The sequence below is a fragment of the Rhinolophus ferrumequinum genome, chromosome 28 (genome assembly GCF_004115265.2).
Source record: "Rhinolophus ferrumequinum isolate MPI-CBG mRhiFer1 chromosome 28, mRhiFer1_v1.p, whole genome shotgun sequence".
Classification (NCBI taxonomy): Eukaryota; Metazoa; Chordata; class Mammalia; order Chiroptera; family Rhinolophidae; genus Rhinolophus; species Rhinolophus ferrumequinum.
In genome coordinates this window covers 3,233,573-3,252,409 of record NC_046311.1, presented here as the reverse complement: position 1 = coordinate 3,252,409, position 18,837 = coordinate 3,233,573, and the positions used below count along the sequence as shown (strand labels likewise).

At 48.3% G+C, this 18,837-nt stretch overlaps 2 protein-coding genes across 4 annotated transcripts in view; both read left to right on the top strand.

Moving 5' to 3' along the window:
* The window catches only part of ALPK3 (alpha kinase 3), a 43,479-nt gene extending 40,267 nt beyond the window's left edge, over positions 1 to 3,212 (top strand). The window contains exons 15-16 of the transcript XR_004422327.1: positions 280 to 1,370; positions 3,073 to 3,212. The gene's annotated coding sequence lies outside the window, so the exon portion shown is untranslated. The remainder of the gene's footprint in view (positions 1 to 279; positions 1,371 to 3,072) is intronic.
* A 2,860-nt stretch (positions 3,213 to 6,072) lies between these two features.
* Positions 6,073 to 18,837, top strand: part of SLC28A1 (solute carrier family 28 member 1) — a 30,057-nt gene continuing 17,292 nt past the window's right edge. The window contains exons 1-9 of one of the 3 annotated variants that reach the window (XM_033100021.1): positions 6,073 to 6,188; positions 7,268 to 7,385; positions 7,712 to 7,827; positions 8,730 to 8,839; positions 9,637 to 9,725; positions 10,987 to 11,078; positions 12,491 to 12,674; positions 16,828 to 16,969; positions 17,588 to 17,701. In XM_033100021.1, the coding sequence (XP_032955912.1) occupies positions 8,744 to 8,839; positions 9,637 to 9,725; positions 10,987 to 11,078; positions 12,491 to 12,674; positions 16,828 to 16,969; positions 17,588 to 17,701 (717 nt within the window). In that variant the 5' untranslated portion in view covers positions 6,073 to 6,188; positions 7,268 to 7,385; positions 7,712 to 7,827; positions 8,730 to 8,743. Of the gene's footprint in view, positions 6,189 to 7,102; positions 7,386 to 7,711; positions 7,828 to 8,729; positions 8,840 to 9,636; positions 9,726 to 10,986; positions 11,079 to 12,490; positions 12,675 to 16,827; positions 16,970 to 17,587; positions 17,702 to 18,837 lie in introns of those variants that run through there. The other 2 variants (XM_033100022.1, XM_033100023.1) reach the window with 2 other exon arrangements.

Here is an 18,837-nt window from a genome sequence, read left to right as displayed (position 1 = left end):
GGAGACAGACCTTTGCATTTTCACGTGACGTGTGGCCCACCTCTGAGTCACGTATGTCTTACCGCAAGGCATTAGGGACGCTGGTGGTGTCCAGGCCGCATCAGCAGGATGCCATCAGCGTAATGGGACACTGTGGTGGTGGGTCAAGGTCCCCGTGAGCCTGGTTGTGTCACAGAGCTGGACAGTTAAGATAGTCTATGTGTCTAAGCCAGGACAGCAACCGCGCACTGCTGCCCTGCCAGATAAAGTGCTTCTGATGTTCTTTGTTCGTCAAAGTAGAGGAGAAAATGAATGCATTAGATCAGAGGACTGATACCAAACTCCAGGAGCTGGGTGAGTGCTTGAGCAAGAAGACGTCTCGGGTTCATCACTTCTGAAAGTGGACTGCAGCCCGCAGACCCCGTGCCTCGCGTTGCCCAAGCTGCGCGGTGCTGGAGCCCCTGTGACTCCATGCTCGTCTCCGGTACTAACACTACTGCCTGCAGTTCCCCCAGGAATATGGTATCCCTTTTTGATTTCTCATTTCACTAGGGCGGGGGAATTCTGTTGGCTTCTACTTGTCCTGTCCTGCTACAGTCACTCTTTCTCCACACATCAGACAGCCATTGTGGGCTTTGTGTCTGTGTCAAACTGTATCCATTTCAACTGTACACTCAAAATAACCCCTGGTTGGCTTCGAGATTCCACTGGGTCTACGAAAGCATTACATTTGCTCTATTCATCATCCCCATTGATTGGCAGACCTCATGCTTTTCTGTTGTTCCCAACAACTGGACTTAGTTTTGAGCCAGTGTCCTACAGGACCCCTTCCCTCTATACTTCCCAGATAAGTGGATGAAGATGCTTCTGGGGAAGGCTGCAAGGAAAGTTCACGATATGTACCTAAGTGTTAAAATAAGGTTTCCCTTCAAAGACCCTTGACTTCCTCTCCATTGAAAGTCTGGAAATTAAGTGGGAGATGTTGACTCTCCCTTGGCAGCTTGACACAGACTGCTTTGCCCAACCAGAAGGCCTTAGTCCTGGAGATAACTAGGTCATATCTTATTCGGGCCGTCTGGTCTTCTTCATTCCTGGGAACTACTGATTGATTAACCACAGCTAGAGGTCCGGTTTCCATGCCCACGTGCATTGTGACGACTCCCCTACTTTGTTCCTTCTCTCTGTCTCTGCTGCTGAGATCAGGGAGCTTATTTTCATAGCAGCTCTCCCAACCAGCATTCCGGGCCTGGAGAGGAACGCCAGCAGAGCTCGCCAATGTATTTCTTATGGCAAGGAGGAGACCATCTGGGTGCTGCCAGAGGACAGTGAGAGGGTGGATGGACTGGAGGCATGCCAAGGACCTAATAAAGCATTCTTGTCTCCTGAAATCTGTGAGTTCCTGCCTTTCTTGGATTTTTGGTCTTTTGGTATAATTTAGCATGGTCAACATTTGGTCCAGATTTGTAATATTCAACAAATAGCCCCCTCTCCCCAAATGGTAAGAGCTATATCTGGCTATTTGAGCTTCTACTTTGAACACAGAATCTCTGATGAGTATAGATATCAAGTATAACCTGCATCAAAATTATGTTCTGCTATCTTGGTCGAACAGCCTTAAAAGTGTTTCCATTAATTTTCACTGTATTTTTTGACACTGTATTTGATCTAGTTCACACAGTTTCTTCGGGGTGTAACTCTTCTTTTTCCCGATCTGATTCTGCCTGTCATCCCCTGGGCTATGTGGAGTGTGGATTCTGGTTATTCGCAGAGCAACAGTATAGGGTGGGGCGGGGTCTGGGTCTTAGTTGTGTAACTTGATGCTGTCTGTACCCCTGAGCTGATCAAACTCTCGTTCACTAAACGTACAAGAAAATGAAACATGTGCACCAAAAACCCACCTTGCTGATTTTTAATGAGAAATTTAACCATCTATGAGATTGGATATTAGTTTTACCTGAAAAGTGAATTCTTCCCTTCTTCTGAAAGGAAAAATTTAAGGGAAATCAAATTATGAGAAGGTTGTTTGACAAGCTTAGAACAAGTCAGACAAACCTCAGTTCAGATCCAGCTTTACTAGCCATTTGAACTTGAGCCAGAGGAAGGGGAGGAAGGGGGAGAGCATACCAGGCAGAGGAAACAATCCGTGTTAGGGTTGCAGGTTAGGTTAGAGTGGAGGACAGACCGGGAGCCTGTGTTCTTAATGCACGGGAACAAGAGGACTACGCTATTGTCATTCGAGGTGCAGAGAGGGCCAGGCCAGGCCCTGGGAGGGCATTGTCACTGAGCCCTAAGGGCAGTGGTGCGTGGGGTCGGCTACAACTGGAAATAATAGAAGCCCTCGAAGGCCAGTGGTCGTAAGCAAGAGAAAGTGATTCCTTCCTGCGAAAGAGGTCTGTAGGCACTAGGAGATCTGGACAGGATCCATGGAGGGCCGGCATGGCAGCTCCAGGATGTCGTCAGAACTGAGGCTCCTCTCTGTTCTATGCTGTCAGCCTTAGCAAGAGTAATCATTGATCCCAAGTGCAACATCATGAGTAGGAGAACTGAAATAGTAATACAGCTGTCAAACATCAGACAGCTAAGTCTTTATTGTGTGTAGTAGAGTCAGTAGATAATGTCTACATTTGAAAATAAAAAATAGTATCTATATTTACATTTATGTATCATCTGTCTGTTCTTTCATCTGTCCATCCACCCATCCATCCTTCCATCCTTCCATTCATCCATCCTTCCTTCCATCCATCCATCCATCCATCCTTCCATCCGTCTGTCCGTCCGTCCGTCCATCCATCCGTCCACCCATCCGTCCACCTGTCCATCCATCCATCCACCTGTCCATCCATCCACCAGTCCGTCCGTCCATCCATCCATCCATCCACCCATCCATCAATCTATCATTCATCTATTTTATTTATAGAGGTTACTACCATAGGTGAACAACAAAAACTACTGGTTTGTAGTTGTTTGGGGTGGGGTTGAGGGAGTTGAGCTGATCTCTGGTTTTCCCCGCTCTGGTTTCCCTGAGACTGCCCAGTGGTGAACTTCCTTTAAATTTTCTTTACCGGTCACTCATTTGGATTTTACTTGAAACAGAAAGGTCTACAGGGGGACCCAACTCCTGCTTCAGGAACTGCCTATGAGAAATTGTCTCGTATCCCATTCAGCCGCACAAATGTGAGCTCCAGTGTTAAACAGCAAAGGCAAATATGAGTCGATGGAACTTGGCCAGACAGGAGCATCTGTCTTCAGGAGGTTCTGGTTGTGTGGCTGCAGCTAGCTCTGGGTAGGGGACACCAGCCGACCCCCAGGGGCCCTGCAACCCATGAGGCATTGTCCTCTGACGTCAGAACTGATGTGGTTCAGAGATGGCGCTTTCCTATTATTTGCAAAGGGCGGCGACGGGCAGCAGGTACCAGTTACTCAGCCTCACCTGAGGATGAAGAACCTTCACCCTGGCACTTGCAGCACATACCTGGATGGTAAAGTTACAGCAGGACATGATTATATGGATTCCTGGGCTGAGGTGGTGGGCCGGTCAGCTTCTCTGGCCACTGGCTCTTTAATGACCGGAATAGTGCATCCAAACCTAATACAGGGCGTGTCCTTGTGGATTCACACCGACTGACATTTTTGATCAAATTAAACACCCTGTTTTCACTAAACCTCTTTGCTTCCACCAAAGCCCCATGAGAATTCTCATTGGAACAAGGCTGTGGACAAACCCAGGGTCCTCTCTGAGCCTCCCTTGAGACAGGCAGAGCACCTGCTTCCCCATCACACCTCCACGGAGGACAGGTGGGGGGAAATGGTGACCACTACCTACTACTGCATTGCGTTATTATGAAGGGGAACTGAGCTTGTGCAGGTAACGCTCTTAGCACAGCCTGGCACATGCCAAGCTCTTAGGCATGAAGCTCTCAACTGGTGCCACTGTTGTCACCATCTCCTGGAACTGCAGAATCCATCTCAGGGCTAACGCACGCACTGCTCTTCTCCAAGCTGGGAGACCCTGGTGTACTCCCTTCCCTCAAAACGGTCTGGCCAACAAAGATTTCTGCCCCCACCCCTGAAAATGGTCTTTCCAGCTCTCATCTCATGTGGAACAACGCTGCCTCCTGAGCCCTCCACAAGCGGCCCTGCTGAGCTCCTGTGACAGGTCAGGTTTTCCACAGACCGCCACTGTCGTGGAACTGAAGGGAACTGGACACAACCTTTGGAATAATGAAACTTGTTTCTACAGGCATAGCGAAATGGAAAGGAGCGTTTACAAATGAGTCATGGTATATAATTGGCAGGTCCACACAGGAAGAACACTTGGCACTAGTCAGCGATGAGGCTGTCCCTTTCATTCCATGGCACAGTGTTATCAGTGGAATTCCGTCTGCGTGGACCGAGGCGAAATGTGCCTGGAAAGTTTCAGTGTCTGCGTGTGACACGCAGAGGAGTCCACTTTTGTTCTTCCTAACACTTGTATTTAATCTGTGGTGCTCATTTCTCAGCACCTTCCCTATGGACGCAGCTTGAGTGCAGTACATTCATTTCACTGGCTTCTCCCAGGAGGTCTGAAGTCCTTTTCATGGAAACCTTTGTAAAAATATCTGGCTTTGCTCTAAGGCTCAGTGGGTGCCACAGCAGACCACTTCTGTGACGGGGGAAGAAGATGAAACAATCAAGGAATTTTTTTGCCTATGTCATTAACTGGCTTATCAGCTGTGACTCAATGTCAGTCTCTGGGCCAACAAGGCCACAGAGATCCAAGTTAATAGCCCCACAGCCCCTGCCGTTGGCTGGAGGAAAATGGTGCACCTCAGAAGGAGGGTATAACTTGTGGTATAAAACAAAAGCCAAGAATGGTATAACTCTGACTATCAGAGGCCCATGTTTCAAAGCCCCAAATGAGAAAGGAAACATTGTATTGGGTGTCCTTTCTGCTGACCAGCCCAGGTTTGAGAGAGAAGCAGGTTCAGGAGAAAAGAATGACGAGGTTGTGTGCATGGAACTTGACCAGGGAAGAGCCTCTCTTTTTGTCCACTGCTTGGACACGGGAATCGACGCAATGAGAGATCTCATCTGCAAAGAGCCAAGAAATGAGTGCAGGAAGATTGTGAGGAAATAGATTGTTGAACACCCCTTCTGATGATGTCTGCCTCTTACAGTCCCGAGTGTTTTACTTACCACTAATAAAAATATAACACAGCTGTTTCTGCATCTGTAAAATGGTGGGGGTGGGTAATAGTATCTATCTTTATATCAAAGCCTGGCAAGGAGAAGGGATTCTCTCCCACTCTTTGGCCAAGAATTCCCCTGAAACAGTATGTGGTACCCAGAGAAGTAAACCAGAAACAGGTAAGTGGTTCCCCTTGAGGAATGGGAGAGATTGGACAGCCTCTTCATTATAAAGCCTTCTAAGTGTTGTTTTGATTGGAGGGAAAGTTGTATATAAATATAGTCCTTGCCTCCCTTTGTTCTGAACCCAGCACCTCGCCCTGGCTCAGCCCCAGGCCTCACTCTACCATCCTGGTGGGTGGGATGGGCCTCAGAGTTCATCTCCTCAGGAAACAGGCCGCAGGGAGGTCAGGTGACATGCTGAGGTCACACAGCTGGATGGGGCACAGCCAGGACCCATGAGGTCCTCCAGCTCTTGGTCCTCCTGCGGCCTCATCCCGATCTACCTGGCCTCCCGACCGCCCAGCCTGTGGCTCTCAGCCAAATGCCACCTGAAAAGAGCGTTTGGCTTCTGGGGGCCAGGATCACTGAGCAGGGGGGAAACACAGGGTCCCCTGACCTGGAAAAGGAGAGCAGTGTGTCAACACAGGCCCGAGATGGAACCTGTGACAGCGAGGACATTTGTCAGTCTCATGATACCAGGCTGTCTGCCAAACACCTCACCTGCAGTAACTCATTTAACCCTCATAAATGTTCATTTACAAGATAGATACTATTATCCACCCCCACCATTTTACAGATGCGGAAACAGCTGACTTTGAGTCAGAACTGAATCTAGACCTTTAAGCTTCAAGCTCAGGGTTCATTTCATGACACACAGCCTATTAAATCCTCACTTTAGAGATCAGGGCACACAAGATGTCAGAGTTATAAACCGCAACGTAGGGAGTATTTTGGAACAAGCTTGGCTGTTACTGGGTGTGCTGTGTCTCCTGGCTTCTCTCTGGGCACCAAGAGAAGAGGGTAAAGGAAAGGGGAGAAAGGTAAGGGAGAGGGGACGGAGGGGAAGACGTTAGAAGGGGACAGAAGCAGAGAAGCAGGTACAGTCCCCTCTGCCCTTCCCTGGGACTTAACAAGCCCCCTGCAAGGGCAGCTCCCAGCCCATCCTTGTGAAGCCTGCACACAGAGTCATGTGTCCTGCTCAGGATAAACCAGGTGACACCATGGACACAGTTTATAATTGTTGACCTGAAACAAATAGCTAGATATTTCTCCAGCAAAATGGGGTCATTCAGGAACAACAAAGACTTGCAATTCAGGACCTGCAGTCTGATGGCGAACCAAACACAAGTCCCAAGAAATACAGGAAAGGAAACTCTTTTATAGAGAAGAGGAAGTTGGGAGAGCTATGATAAACAGAGTTCTTCCTGTTGGGGCCCCAGGGTGGACATAGCACATGAGAGCGCCCCCTTCTGGCCTCCCTACTTCATTGTAAATGAGGTTTCTGTGTGTTAATTTTTATACGATCAAGGCCGCACACAGGCCTCCTGTGGAATGAGTGGGGCAGGGTGTAGATCTCTGCCAGTGATGAAAAGCCTGGTGTAGTATGAGCCCGTTTTGTAAAATGAATAACAGAAAATAGTATTCACTTAGGAAGAAAAAGTCTGGAGAAAAATGCCACAAACTCCATGGTGGGTTTTTCCATAGGACTCAGATTAGAGGAATTTTTAACTTCCTGTGTTTTGTATGTTTCCATAATGTTTCAGTGTTTAATGCTGTAGGTTAATGTTTTGGTAATCAGAATGATAGACAAAAAAAAAAAAGAAGGGGTACCCCCACCCTCCACCCATCATTCTTCAGTCTTCCAAAACAAGCAGCACGTGTAGATAACTCCACACCCTCTGCTACCAGGAATAGTTTATGTATCGAAGGATTTTGTCCTGAGCGTGTGGGATTAATTATTAAGGAGACGTTGTTAATCCTGTGAGATAAGTTTAATGTTTAGTTTGAGGACTGAAACACCAAAGGGTTTGTCCCTTGAGTTTACACACGGTTACGTAGGTGTCAGTTAAAGAGAAAACTGGAACAAAAGGAAAACTGTGTGATTTCGTTTTGTTTGCAGGGCTGTATCAATGCTTAGACCTGAAACAATTTTACTATTTATCCTGCTTCCCTTATCTTCAAGCTCAAGAAGATAGATTACTGTTACAATTACTGGTTCAGTGAGAAAGAGAAACTGGGTAAGAGGCGAAATGAAAGTTAAAATGCACGGTCTGAAAAACTGAGTAGCAGTGATGGCAGGTGGAAAAGGAGGCCTCAGGAGGGGTTTGGGGGAGGGTGAGAATAATCAAGGGGGGCTTCCTGGAGGAGGTGGGTGTGTTTGGGAGCAGGGGAGAATAGTGAGGAGGGCATCTCAGATGAGGAAGGCAGATTAAGAGGGCAGGTGTTCAGCACCGTTTCCCCTTTTCCCTGAGGGAGGTTGGGGGTCCCCACCTGGGCTGTGGCCTGGGCTCTGGATAGAGCTGGGTGCGAGGCCCAACCTACTTCAACTCTGAACTCTGCCCAGGAATCTCCACTGAAATGAGAAGACAGGCCAAAGTGCAAGCAAGTTGGATCCCGCTTGTCCTTGTGGAAATACGTGCTGCCGCCTGTCCCTGAGAGTGGCTTGTTCACCACAAATATGTGAGTAGGAAGAGGATCCTGCCTCTCTCTGTGCAGCTGTGTGTGTGTATGTTTGTGTGTGTGTGCGTGTGTCCCTGCTCACATGTGCATAATGTGTGCGTGCCTGTGGGTGTGTGAGCTTACCCAGGCTGGTATCTACACAGTGTAGGGTGCTTTCCACCGGGAAGAAAAAGTGAGGGAACAGACAGGAGTGGGAAAGACGGGATCTTAGTTAGGGCTCCTATTTACAGGTGAATTTAAACCTATGAACTGAATTCCAGCAAAAACAAAAGAAGGAAGGAAGGGAGGAAGGGAGGGAGGGAGGAAGGAGAGAGAGAGAGAGAGAGAGAGAGAGAGAGAGAGAGAGAGAGAGAGAGGAAAAACAGAAAGAGAAGGACCATACTGGTTGTTATAATTGAAAAGGTGGCTTCAGGTTTAGTTTGATCCAGGGACTGGAATGGAGTCTTCAGGATATTGTCTCTCCATCTTTCAGAGGTTGGAAAGTACAATACAATGAAAATACCCCCCAATGGCAATGGTTCAACCTGTTGTGGGAAGTGATGAAAGTTAGGGCCTCTTTACAGGAAAATGCCTATACCAGGGACACATACTACATGCTATCCACAATTCCTTTCTTTCCTTCCCTGTGAGGTGGGCAGAACTTCCATTTCTGCCAGGCCTCACAGATTTACAAGGACCTGCCTCTCACAGGTTCAGAAGTGAGTGCAGGAAGGGGTGCCTTCCTGTTACTGGGGGAGCCGTGGCCAGGACCCCCAGGCACCATGAGGGTTGAGGTCCAGGATGGTATAAGCTGTGCCAGGCATCCACTCCCCCCTCCCTGCCCCCTCCCTCCCCATCCTGCTCCCTCCCTGGGTCCTGCCTGCCTTCGCCTTTCAGTTTTGGGCCCTGACTTTGTCTTTCAGCTGGAAAGTGGCACATGGAGGACAGCAGACCAGCACCTAAGGAATCCATCTCTCTCGCATCCATGGCCTATGGTCTGGACAACAGGGGGGCTGAGCTCTTGGAAAGCCTGGTCTGTCGCCTTCCCCATCCCCATTCTGGCCCTCTGCTGGGAGGGGCCTTTGTTCACATCTCCCTTCACCCCCCCCCACCTCCTCGCCTCTTTGCTTGAACAGTTGGTATAGCCATCCCCGATGTGCTGTCCTCAGCCCAGAGCAACCTCTTATTTCACTCATTAAACATTTGTTGGGCACCTAAGATGTGCCAGTAGAGCCTGCCCTAGTCTGAAAGGGCAGGGAAGGTCTCCACCAGGAAGTGCCATCTGAGCTGTGATCTTAAGGATGAGAAGGGGGTGGGGGTCCCTGGGGGAGTCTCAGCCTATGAGGAGCCGGCAAGCTTGTCCTTGCTGTGGAATGGCCAGGTCGGGGCCCACCACCCTGTACTCTGGAGCTCCCAACATCTGCGGACAAAGCCCCCTCCCCTTTAACACACTGCACAGCCCAGGGTGTGCCTTTCATACTGTAATCGGCCAGAACAAGCCCCCTGCACACCGGAACATAGCTCCATAGAGTATGGGACAAACGGTGCCCGCGGCTGTGTGACCAGGTGGCCCTGCCTGCCACAGCTGAGTGTCCCACCCTCACGGAGCCCATGAGCTCCCTGAGGGCACCGTATGTCTAACACAGAGCCCAGCACACAGTAGGTGTGCATGCTTCGCAGAATTCAGTTGCCCTCCAATCACGTCCTGTGCAAAACCCCAGCCCCGACCACAGCCCACTGGGGTAGCCAGGGCCTCCCCACTCCAGGCCCACAGCTCTAGTTCTCACTTGGGGTGGCAGGTACACTCTGGTCTCTCTCTCGTGTTTTTAGGAGGAAGGCCGGTCCCCTGGCAGTGACTTGAGCCCCGCAGCCGGCAGGGACAACCAGAGCAAGGCCAGCCGGGAGCCCTTCTCAGGATGGTAGGTGGTCTCCAGGAGGGACGTGGGCTGGCAGCCTTTGGGAGCAGGGGTGGGGAGCCTGGCCTCCAACACTGAGGGAGGTGGCTCCTGAACCTTTGTTGAAGAAAGGAGAAAGTGGGCTGTAGCCAGCGAATGCGCTCTGCTGGCTTCTGCCTCCGACGTGAGCCAGGCCAGAGGCTCCCAACCTGCTTTGCAGCAACCAGAGTGAAATCCCTTTGGAAACCCCAACATATGCTGTGGGGCAGCTCTGGGTGAAGTTGGATGGGACCCCAAACTAGCCTGGCCTCCCTCTCAACCCCCCATCTGCCTTCTACCCCATTCAATCGCTGGGTACCTTGGGGAACCTTGAGGCTTAGTTTGAAAACCTCTGGACTTGGCCAGTCTCCCAGCTGAAGCCCAGAGAGAGAAAGGGATGGGCCCCGGTCACACAGGCAGCAAGTAGGAGACGAGAACTTGACCTCCCGATGGGCAGGCCCGTGGGGGTCCTCACTGACCCGTCCTGAGCTGAGGAGAGCAGGAGAAGTGCTGGCAATGGTGTGGGGATGCCCTCTGTCTGCCCTGCTGGGGAGATTGGGGAAGATGCACGTAGGAGATGGGCGGTAGGGACAGAAAGAGGGGAGAGAGGGTCCTTAAAACAGCAGCTGGTGCCGAATGAGCATCTCCTGCGGGCTCTGGGACCCCGGAGGCCATTCGGGTTCCAGCCTTCCCTGCAGGGATGAACAAGCGACCACATGACCAGGCAAGGACTGGCATTTGCTCTGGGCCAGCAAGGCAGTGGGGGCCACAGCTACTGGGCGTGGGGTGGGCTGTTCACTTATCCTCTCCTGGGAGGAGCTGCTGACTCAATGGTGAGCGTCCTGGGTCCCAAGGGAGTAAATGCAGAGCTGGGAGCCTCTCCACCTCGCTCCATAGACAGGTGGAAATGGGATGGGTTGGGAGGCGGCCAGCGCGTGGTTTGTGCATGTTGGTGAGTTCTTCCTTTCATCTCTGTTAATTCCCTCCTAGCCCTGCAGGCAGGATTATCACTGGGGTGGTGGTGCTGCTCTAGGCCTGAACGCACACAGACAAAGGCGGGGATGGCCCAAGACTTTCCTCTGTTTGCTCGGGGCGGGCTTGCCCTTCAGCCCTGTGGGGTGCCAAGGCCAGTGCCTGGCAATCCCTGTGTCGCCATTTTACTGGGGTGGCTTCCACCTGGAAGTGTTAAGGATCCCCACAGGAGGGAATCTGGGGGCCCCTCATAACCCTCTGGTCCTCTCTCTAGGAGGACCCTGCAGCCAGCCCTGAGAGTGAGACACTTCTGCAGGAAGCATACACAGCTGTTTCGATGGATCTGCACAGGCCTGCTCTGTACCGGTGAGCCTGGGGCCCGATCCCCAGGGGCCAGTCTGGCTGCAGCCTCTCCCGTCCCCACCTCCCATTTCAGCCACCTCCACTCTAGCCATCCCCATCGCAGGGAAGGGTGTTTCACTTGCCCAATGATTCAACAAAGCTTTGCTGAGCACCAGTTTGGGCCCAGCTCCCATGTTGGAAGTTGGGTCATCAGAATTAAGCCAGACCAGATCTTGTTCCTAAGGCACTCTCTGATCAGTAAGGGAGAGGGCAACAGCTATTTCCACACAGCGCAGCAAGCCCTCTGGGAGCACCAAGGAGGGGTGGGGTGAGGAGGGAGGTCTTCCAGGAGGAGGTGACATTTGAGCCTCACAGGTTGAGCAGGAGTTAGCCGGGTGGCAGGGGAAGGACAATAAGGAGTTAGAAGGCACTCCATGCAGAGGGATGCCAGGAGCAAAGGTGAAAATGGGCAGGGTATGGGCAGGGAGCTGATCAACAGTCCAGTGTGGCTGGAGGGTGGTATTCTACACAAGGAGTGCCAGAGGACGGCTGGATGGACCAGAAACGGTCAGCGTTGTGTTGACGTAAGAACATCCATACCTGTAGAGAATATTAATAATAATTTATTTGAGCCAAACAGAGGATACACTTGGAAGCAAGATCTCCCAAAAATACTTCTGAAAATAACAGCTTGCAGTGCGTTTTACGCTTTTTTCAATGAAGGAGGGAACATAAGGAAGACTATGTGAAGGTGGGAGACAGCCAGGTGGGGGTCCCCCAGCCGTGTCCTCCAACTAGTTTGGCAGCAGAGGAGGTCGGGGTACGGCTTACACTTACTTACAATATTTCATCCCACATTTTTAATCCAATGGAAAGACCGTAAGTCCTTTTCATTCTTCAAGGGCACTGGCTTTTGAAATTCATAAGCCAGGGAGAGAGATTTTTCCCCTCCGCTATCCACTGTCATGTTCCTTACTGGAGACATAGCACAGACTGGCTGGAAGGGGTGACGGGCAAAGGGGGGAAGGAAGTTCCAGAAAGAAAATGGTTATTGATGACGATTTCAGAATGGGATCCTGGCACATACGACTGCACTCCTTCCTGGAGGGACTGGCTAATCCATCTCTGCCCTCTGCGGAGCCTAGTCAGCTCGGGAACATAGCGGGCATAATGCTCAGAGACTCATGCCGTCTCGCCTTCTTCTTACACATCTCCCTCCTCACATTTGGTCAGCACTCTACAGTGTGCAAAACACTTTCACATCCGTTCTGTCTGTTAACTCCATGACAACCCTCCAGCAGAGTAGGGATGATCATTCTCATTTCCAGGTGAGGAAGCTGAGGCTCAGAGGGGTTGGGGGACAGTCCTGCCTTGGGCCTGGCGGTCGTGGGGTGCTATGTCATCGTCACTGACCTACTGTTCTCACCTCCTCCCAGCATTCGCTGCCTTCCTGCTCATTGCCTGCTTCCTGGATTTCCAGAGGGCCCTGGCTCTGTTTGTCCTCACCTGTGTGGTCCTTGTCTTCCTGGCCCACAGCCTGCTGAAGAGGCTGCTGGGGCCAAAGCTGCGGAGGTGTGTGACGCCTTTGGGGCATTCCCGCCTGATCCCCTGGTTTAAGAGGTGAGTGAGCCCACAGCCCCCAGGCTGAGCGGGGGCGCCTGTTGGCTGAGGACCTCTGCGTCAGCTTCAGGTCACAGCCAGGGCTGACTGCGGAGGGCCTCCGTCCGTCCCACCAGTCAGTTCCTGTGCCAAGAGGAGCACACCCCACCTTGCTTGTTTTCTGGGAGCCCCAGGGCAGGCATTGCTGGGTGGCTTCAAGGGTGGCAGCCATCTTGGTGGAGATTTGCCAGGTCCCGTCTGGTTCTCAGCCCCAGTCACAGGTGACTAACAGCAGAGAACAGGACTCAACAGTTTCCTAAATTGAGAGATGCCAGCCAATCCCAGCAGGGAGGGCCCATATCAGCACCTCCTGTCAGATCACTTGGGGCGTGTGTGAGACATACGCTGCGGGGGGACCACCCTTGGAGTCTGATTCAGCAGGCTGGCTTGGGGTCCAGGTTTCAATACTTTCAGGTAGTTCCCAGGGGATTGTGATGTAGCCATCTGTGTCCCGGGACAAGTCTGGCATCCTTGGTTTTCAAACTGGTTTCCTTAGCGCTCTGGAAACCTGGGCGATGCCAAAGGGCAGGAGAGGGACTTAAAGAGGGAAACATCACACACCTCCACCCCTACTCAATTTCAACCAGGCAGCTCTATTTTATCTGTTTTATAAACCAAAGCTGGCAAAAATAATAATAATAATAATAATAATGTAGAAAATGTAGCTGGAAAAGAAGGTTTCTGTTGCTTAAAAAAAGTCTGAAGAGCACCAATCTATTTCAGTACTCTGTTTTGTTGAGGAAGAAACTGGCACCCGAAGATAGCCAAGAACTAAGCCAGGGAGGTGTGGGGTGTGGTGGTTTCTCAGAGTAGGAGCCACAGCAAAATGCGGATGAAAACATTTTAAGTTTTATTTATAAATAGATTTGCTTTGACATTTGCCTTCTCTTTACTAAGTAGATTTATAAAAGGATTTATTTTTACAATTGTCTTCTATTATGACAAATCACTGACTGATTTTTCCATTTGAGGTATTGACGTAAAGTTTTCTTTAAAAAATACATGCAAGTAAATTAGACTACATAAAAACTAAGCACTTGTTGATTCAAAGAACACCATCAAGAAAGTGAAAAGACAACCCACATAATGGGAGAAAATATTTGTAAAAACTACATATCTGATAAAGGACTGGTATCTAGAAGTACAACTCAGCAATAAAAAGACAAATAACCCAATTGAAAAATGGGAGAAGGATTTGACTAGACATTGCTCCGAAGATATATGAAGAGCCAATAAGCACATGGAAACATGCTCAACAACATTAGCCATCATGCTAATAGTGCAAATTAAAACCACAATGAGATATCACTTTACATCTACCAGGATGGTTGTAATAAAAAAGACAGATGATAACTAATGTTAGCAAAGATGTGGAAAAATTGAAACCTTCGTACACTGCTGGTAGGAATGTAAGTGACTCAGATGATTTAGGAAACAATTAGTTCCTCAAAATGTTAAACATGGAGGAACCATATGACCCAGCAATTCCGCTGCTACGCATATACCTAAGGGAAATGAAAACATATGTCCATACAAAAATGTGTACACAAATGTTCATAGCATCATTATTCATAATAGCCAAAAAGTGGAAACAATCCAAATGTCCAAATGTCTTGGCTCAGTAGCAGGGAAAAATTAACCATAAGAATGAACCCTGCTCAGGCGCTGACTGACAAATCTTAAAAGCAAAACTTGAAAGCATCAAACAGCACATCAGTTAACCATGGCACAACCTTAAGTGGGCAAATATACATCTAATTGAGGTCTCCAAAGAAAAAGGAGAGAAGAAAAAATACTTGAAGAAATAATGTCCCCCAAATGCCAAATTTGATGAAACTTAAAACCCAAGGGTCTAAGAAATGCCATAACTCCCAACACAAGAAACATGAAGAAAACTACATGTACAAGACACATCATCATCAAAATGCTTAAAACCAGTGATAAAGACAAAATCTTAAAAACATCTAGAGGAAAAAAAGAAATGTACAGACAGCAGATTTCGTCTCAAAAACAGTACAAATGAGAAAACAGTAGAACAGTAAAAACAAAAATAAAAACCTGTCAATCTAGAATTCTTTACCAGGAAAATATGCTCCAAAAAAGGAGGAGAAGTAGGACTTTTCACATATACAAAAGCTGAAAGAATTTTTCAGACATAAAAAAGCAGACTTGGGCTACAAGAAATATTAAAGGAAATCCTTCAAACAGAAGGAAAATTATAGCAGATGGAAACCTAGATCTACACAAAAGAATGAAGAGCAGTGAAAATGGTAACCACATGGGTAAATAGGACTATTTTTGTATTATTTAAAATCTCTTTTAAATGTAATCAACTTATAAAGCAAGCATAATAATATATTGTGGAGTTTATGTTATATGTAGAAGGGAGCAACAATAGCACAAAGGTTGGGAAGGAAGAAATGAAAATATACTGCTGTAAGTTTTCTATGCTGTATGTGACGTATACAATTTCTCTTAAAGGTAGATTGTAATAAGTTAAAGATGCTTGCTATAAGTGCTAAAGCAACCACTCAAGTAACGTAACAAACAGTTATAGCCAGTGACTTTTTTAGAAAGGAGATAAAGGAGAACCATTTAAAAATAGTCAATCTGAAAGAAAGTAGAAAAATAGGAAAAGGGGAACAAAGAACAGATGGGACAAATGGAAAATAAATAGCAACATGGTAGATTTAATCCCTCTCCCGTACTAATAATTACATTAAATGGTCAGACTAATATCCTTCATGAACAAAGATTTAAAAATTAGTAACAAAATTTTAGAAAATCAAATGCAATAATATATAAAAAAGGGATAGTACATTATGAATGAGTGAGATGTATTCCTTTATCCCAGGAATGCAAAGTGATTTAACGTTAAAAAAAATCAGTTGATATCATGCACTATATTAATAGACTAAAACAAAAAGCCATATGATCATACTAATAGATTCAGAGAAAATATTTAATAAATTCAACATCCATTCTTGATAAATATTCTGAGCAAAGTAAGAATAGAAGGGAACTCCCTCAACCTGATAAAAGGCAGCTACCAAAAATCTGCAGCTAACATCATATTAAATTATGAAAGACTGACTGCTCTCCTACTGAGATCAAGAACAAAATCAGAAGATTCATTCTCACCACTTTCATTAAACATTGTCCTAGAGGTTTTATCTTGAAGATTAAGGTAAGAAAACAAATAAAAGACATATAGATTAGAAAGGAAGAAGTAAAGCTGTCTTTTTTCATAGATAACATGATTGTCTACATAGAAAATTCCTATGGCATCTACAAAAAAGCTAGTAGAACTAATAGTTTAGCAAGGTTGCAAGAGGCAAGATCAACATCCCCCCAAAAATGGTATTTCCATATACTACAACAAGCAATCACATTTAAATCATAAATGTTACTTAGAATAACATAAAACATATGAAATACTTAAGGATAAATCTGACAAGAGAACTTCAGACCTATACATTGAAAAATGAAACATTGCTGAGAGAAATTAAAGGAGATGTAAATAAATGAATGGAGCAAATTACCAAGTTCATGGGTCAGAAGACTCAGTATTGTCAATATATCAATTTCCCTCAAATGTATAGATTCTAATAATATGTCAATCAAAATTATAGCAAGCCTTTTAGGTAGAAATCAGTAAGATGATTCTAAAATTCATATAGAAATTCATATAGAATTATGAATTCATGTAGAATGCATATAGAAATTCATATAGAAATAAAGAACCTAGAATAGCCAAAATAACTTTGAAAAAGATGAACATAGTTGCTGAACTTACACTATGTGTCTTTAAGACTTATTATAAAGCTACAGTAAGTAAGACAGTGTGGTATTGGCATCAAAATTGATGAATAGATCAATGGAACAGAATGGAGCGTCCAGAAATCGATCCAAATATATATGGTTAATTGATTTTTGACAAGGCTACTAAGACAATTCAGTGGAAAAATCATCATCATCTCAACAGAACGTATGCATATCCACCTGAGGTCACACAGCTCTCTGTCCTCCGCTAACCCCGAGCACCCTTACCTGGGGTGCTGTTGTGTGTGGGGGAGGACGTGCTGAGGGTGCTGGCTTTCTGACCCTCTTGCAGGGGTCTAGCCCTCGCTGCTTTCCTGGGCCTGGTCCTGTGGCTGGTTCTGGACACATCCCAGCGGCCTGAGCAGCTGGTCTCCTGTGCAGGAATCTGTGTGTTCGTCAGCATCCTCTTTGCCTGCTCAAAGCATCATCGCGCAGTGAGTGCTGAGTTGTCCGGCCTGGAGTGGGCTGCAGCCCCTTCTGTCCCTCTGCCTCCTTGGGGGCGTGACCACCCCACTGTCAGGATCCCCCCCATTCCATGGTGTGCCTTGTACCTTCCCCCAGGCTCCAGCCAAGCCTCCCAGAGATCCCGAGTCTGGGGATCACCACTAAGGAATCATGAAATGCTAAGAGTGGGGATATTGAGGGAGTGGGATCAGGACAGCTGGGGGTCCTGCCTATGGAGGAGGAGTGGGGGAGGGTTCCAGCAGACGCAGGTTACACTGAGGCCAGACCCCGAGACTGAAACTCTGCCCACCCAGCCAGGACCAACTGCCATGGCATGTTCCAGGATGGTTGAGCCTTACGTGAATCTTCGGTTAGACCTTGCCCACCCCAAGCCCATTGCTGTCAAGACCGTGGCCTATTCCGAACCCCAGGAAGGATGTGACTATTGGCAGCAGGCCGAGAGCCCTAGCTGGGTCCAGCCCCCATCCCACAAACAGGCCACAGCTCCTGTAACCCCTCAGAGCAGCCCCACCTCTGCCTTCACCCACCCTGTTCCCTGTGGGTCCCCCAGGAGCCGGGCTCACTAGGACCTTTCTGTTGGGTGGCAGGTGTCCTGGCGGGCCGTGTCCTGGGGCCTTGGGCTACAGTTTGTACTTGGAGTCTTCGTCATCAGAACAGAGCCTGGATTTATTGCGTTCCAGTGGCTGGGCAACCAGATCCAGGTGTGTGCATGGAGCCCGGCTGCCCAGGGCATCTCAGCTTGCCAGGGAAGGGAGGAGAAGCCGCTCTGTTGGGGGAAAGTGGGCAGTGAGTCCACAGAGAGGGCTTGGGACCGGAGTGGTGGGTGTGTGCTGGGCACCATCCCAGGTGGGCAGCTGGGGGCTGGGCTGGGCAGCTCTGCTTCCCTCAGTCCTGGTGCCTCCTGCCCAGACAGAGGCTGGTTCTGATACAGGAGAGAATTGGAGGTCCTTAGGGTACCTGGGCACGAGGCATGTGGCCCTGAGCTGTCATCAGGGATGTGGAACTAAAATAGTTAAGAGTGCTTTAAAAAGTTGCAAATGATTTACGTCATGTATGTGTGTGTTTCAAAATAACACTCAGTTTGTTGAAGTTACACTTTTTTGAATTCCATTTTTTTTATTGTGGTAAATACACATATTTACCATTGTAACCATTTTTAAGTTTCAAGTTCATTCACACTGTTACGCAATCATCATGATTTACTTTTTCACATATAAATTACAGAGAACACAAGGTTAATCCTGTACTCAGCCCCTCTCCCCAGCGTGCACTTCCATGTGTTTTCTAGACGACCACGTCCTGCGTGTCCGGGCTCTGTGCACACCCACTGGCCATGCCGGTGGCATCAGCGTGGGTTGTTGTGGAGGAAAAGACAGACTTACTGCTCTGGTCATGGCACCCATTTTATGGATGGGAACACTGAGGCCTGGAAAAGAGAAGGGACAGGTCCCTGCAGTCACAGGGCAAGTTCAGTGCCTAAATACAGGTGTCTTGTATAATGTGGCTGGATTCCAGCACCAAGGCCCTGAGGGGTGGGGACAGGATGGGGGCTGTGCCTCGGGTCAGGAGAGGAGTGAGCAGGCACAAGAGTCACCCCCTTTGACAGCCTTCACCTCTCATTGTCTGGCTTCCTCCGTTGTCTCTATTATCCATCAACCCTCATCTCAGAATATTTATTTAAAAATTATTGAAAGAGTGTGTCTTCTGTAGAACATGCTGAGAAGGAGCCAGCGCCCTTGAATGTGGCTTTAACGCCTCCTGTTGCCGGGTGGTGCTCCAGCCCCTCTAAGGCCCAGGGCTGGGGGCTAGTCCTTGGACCAACCTGCCTGAGGCCGGG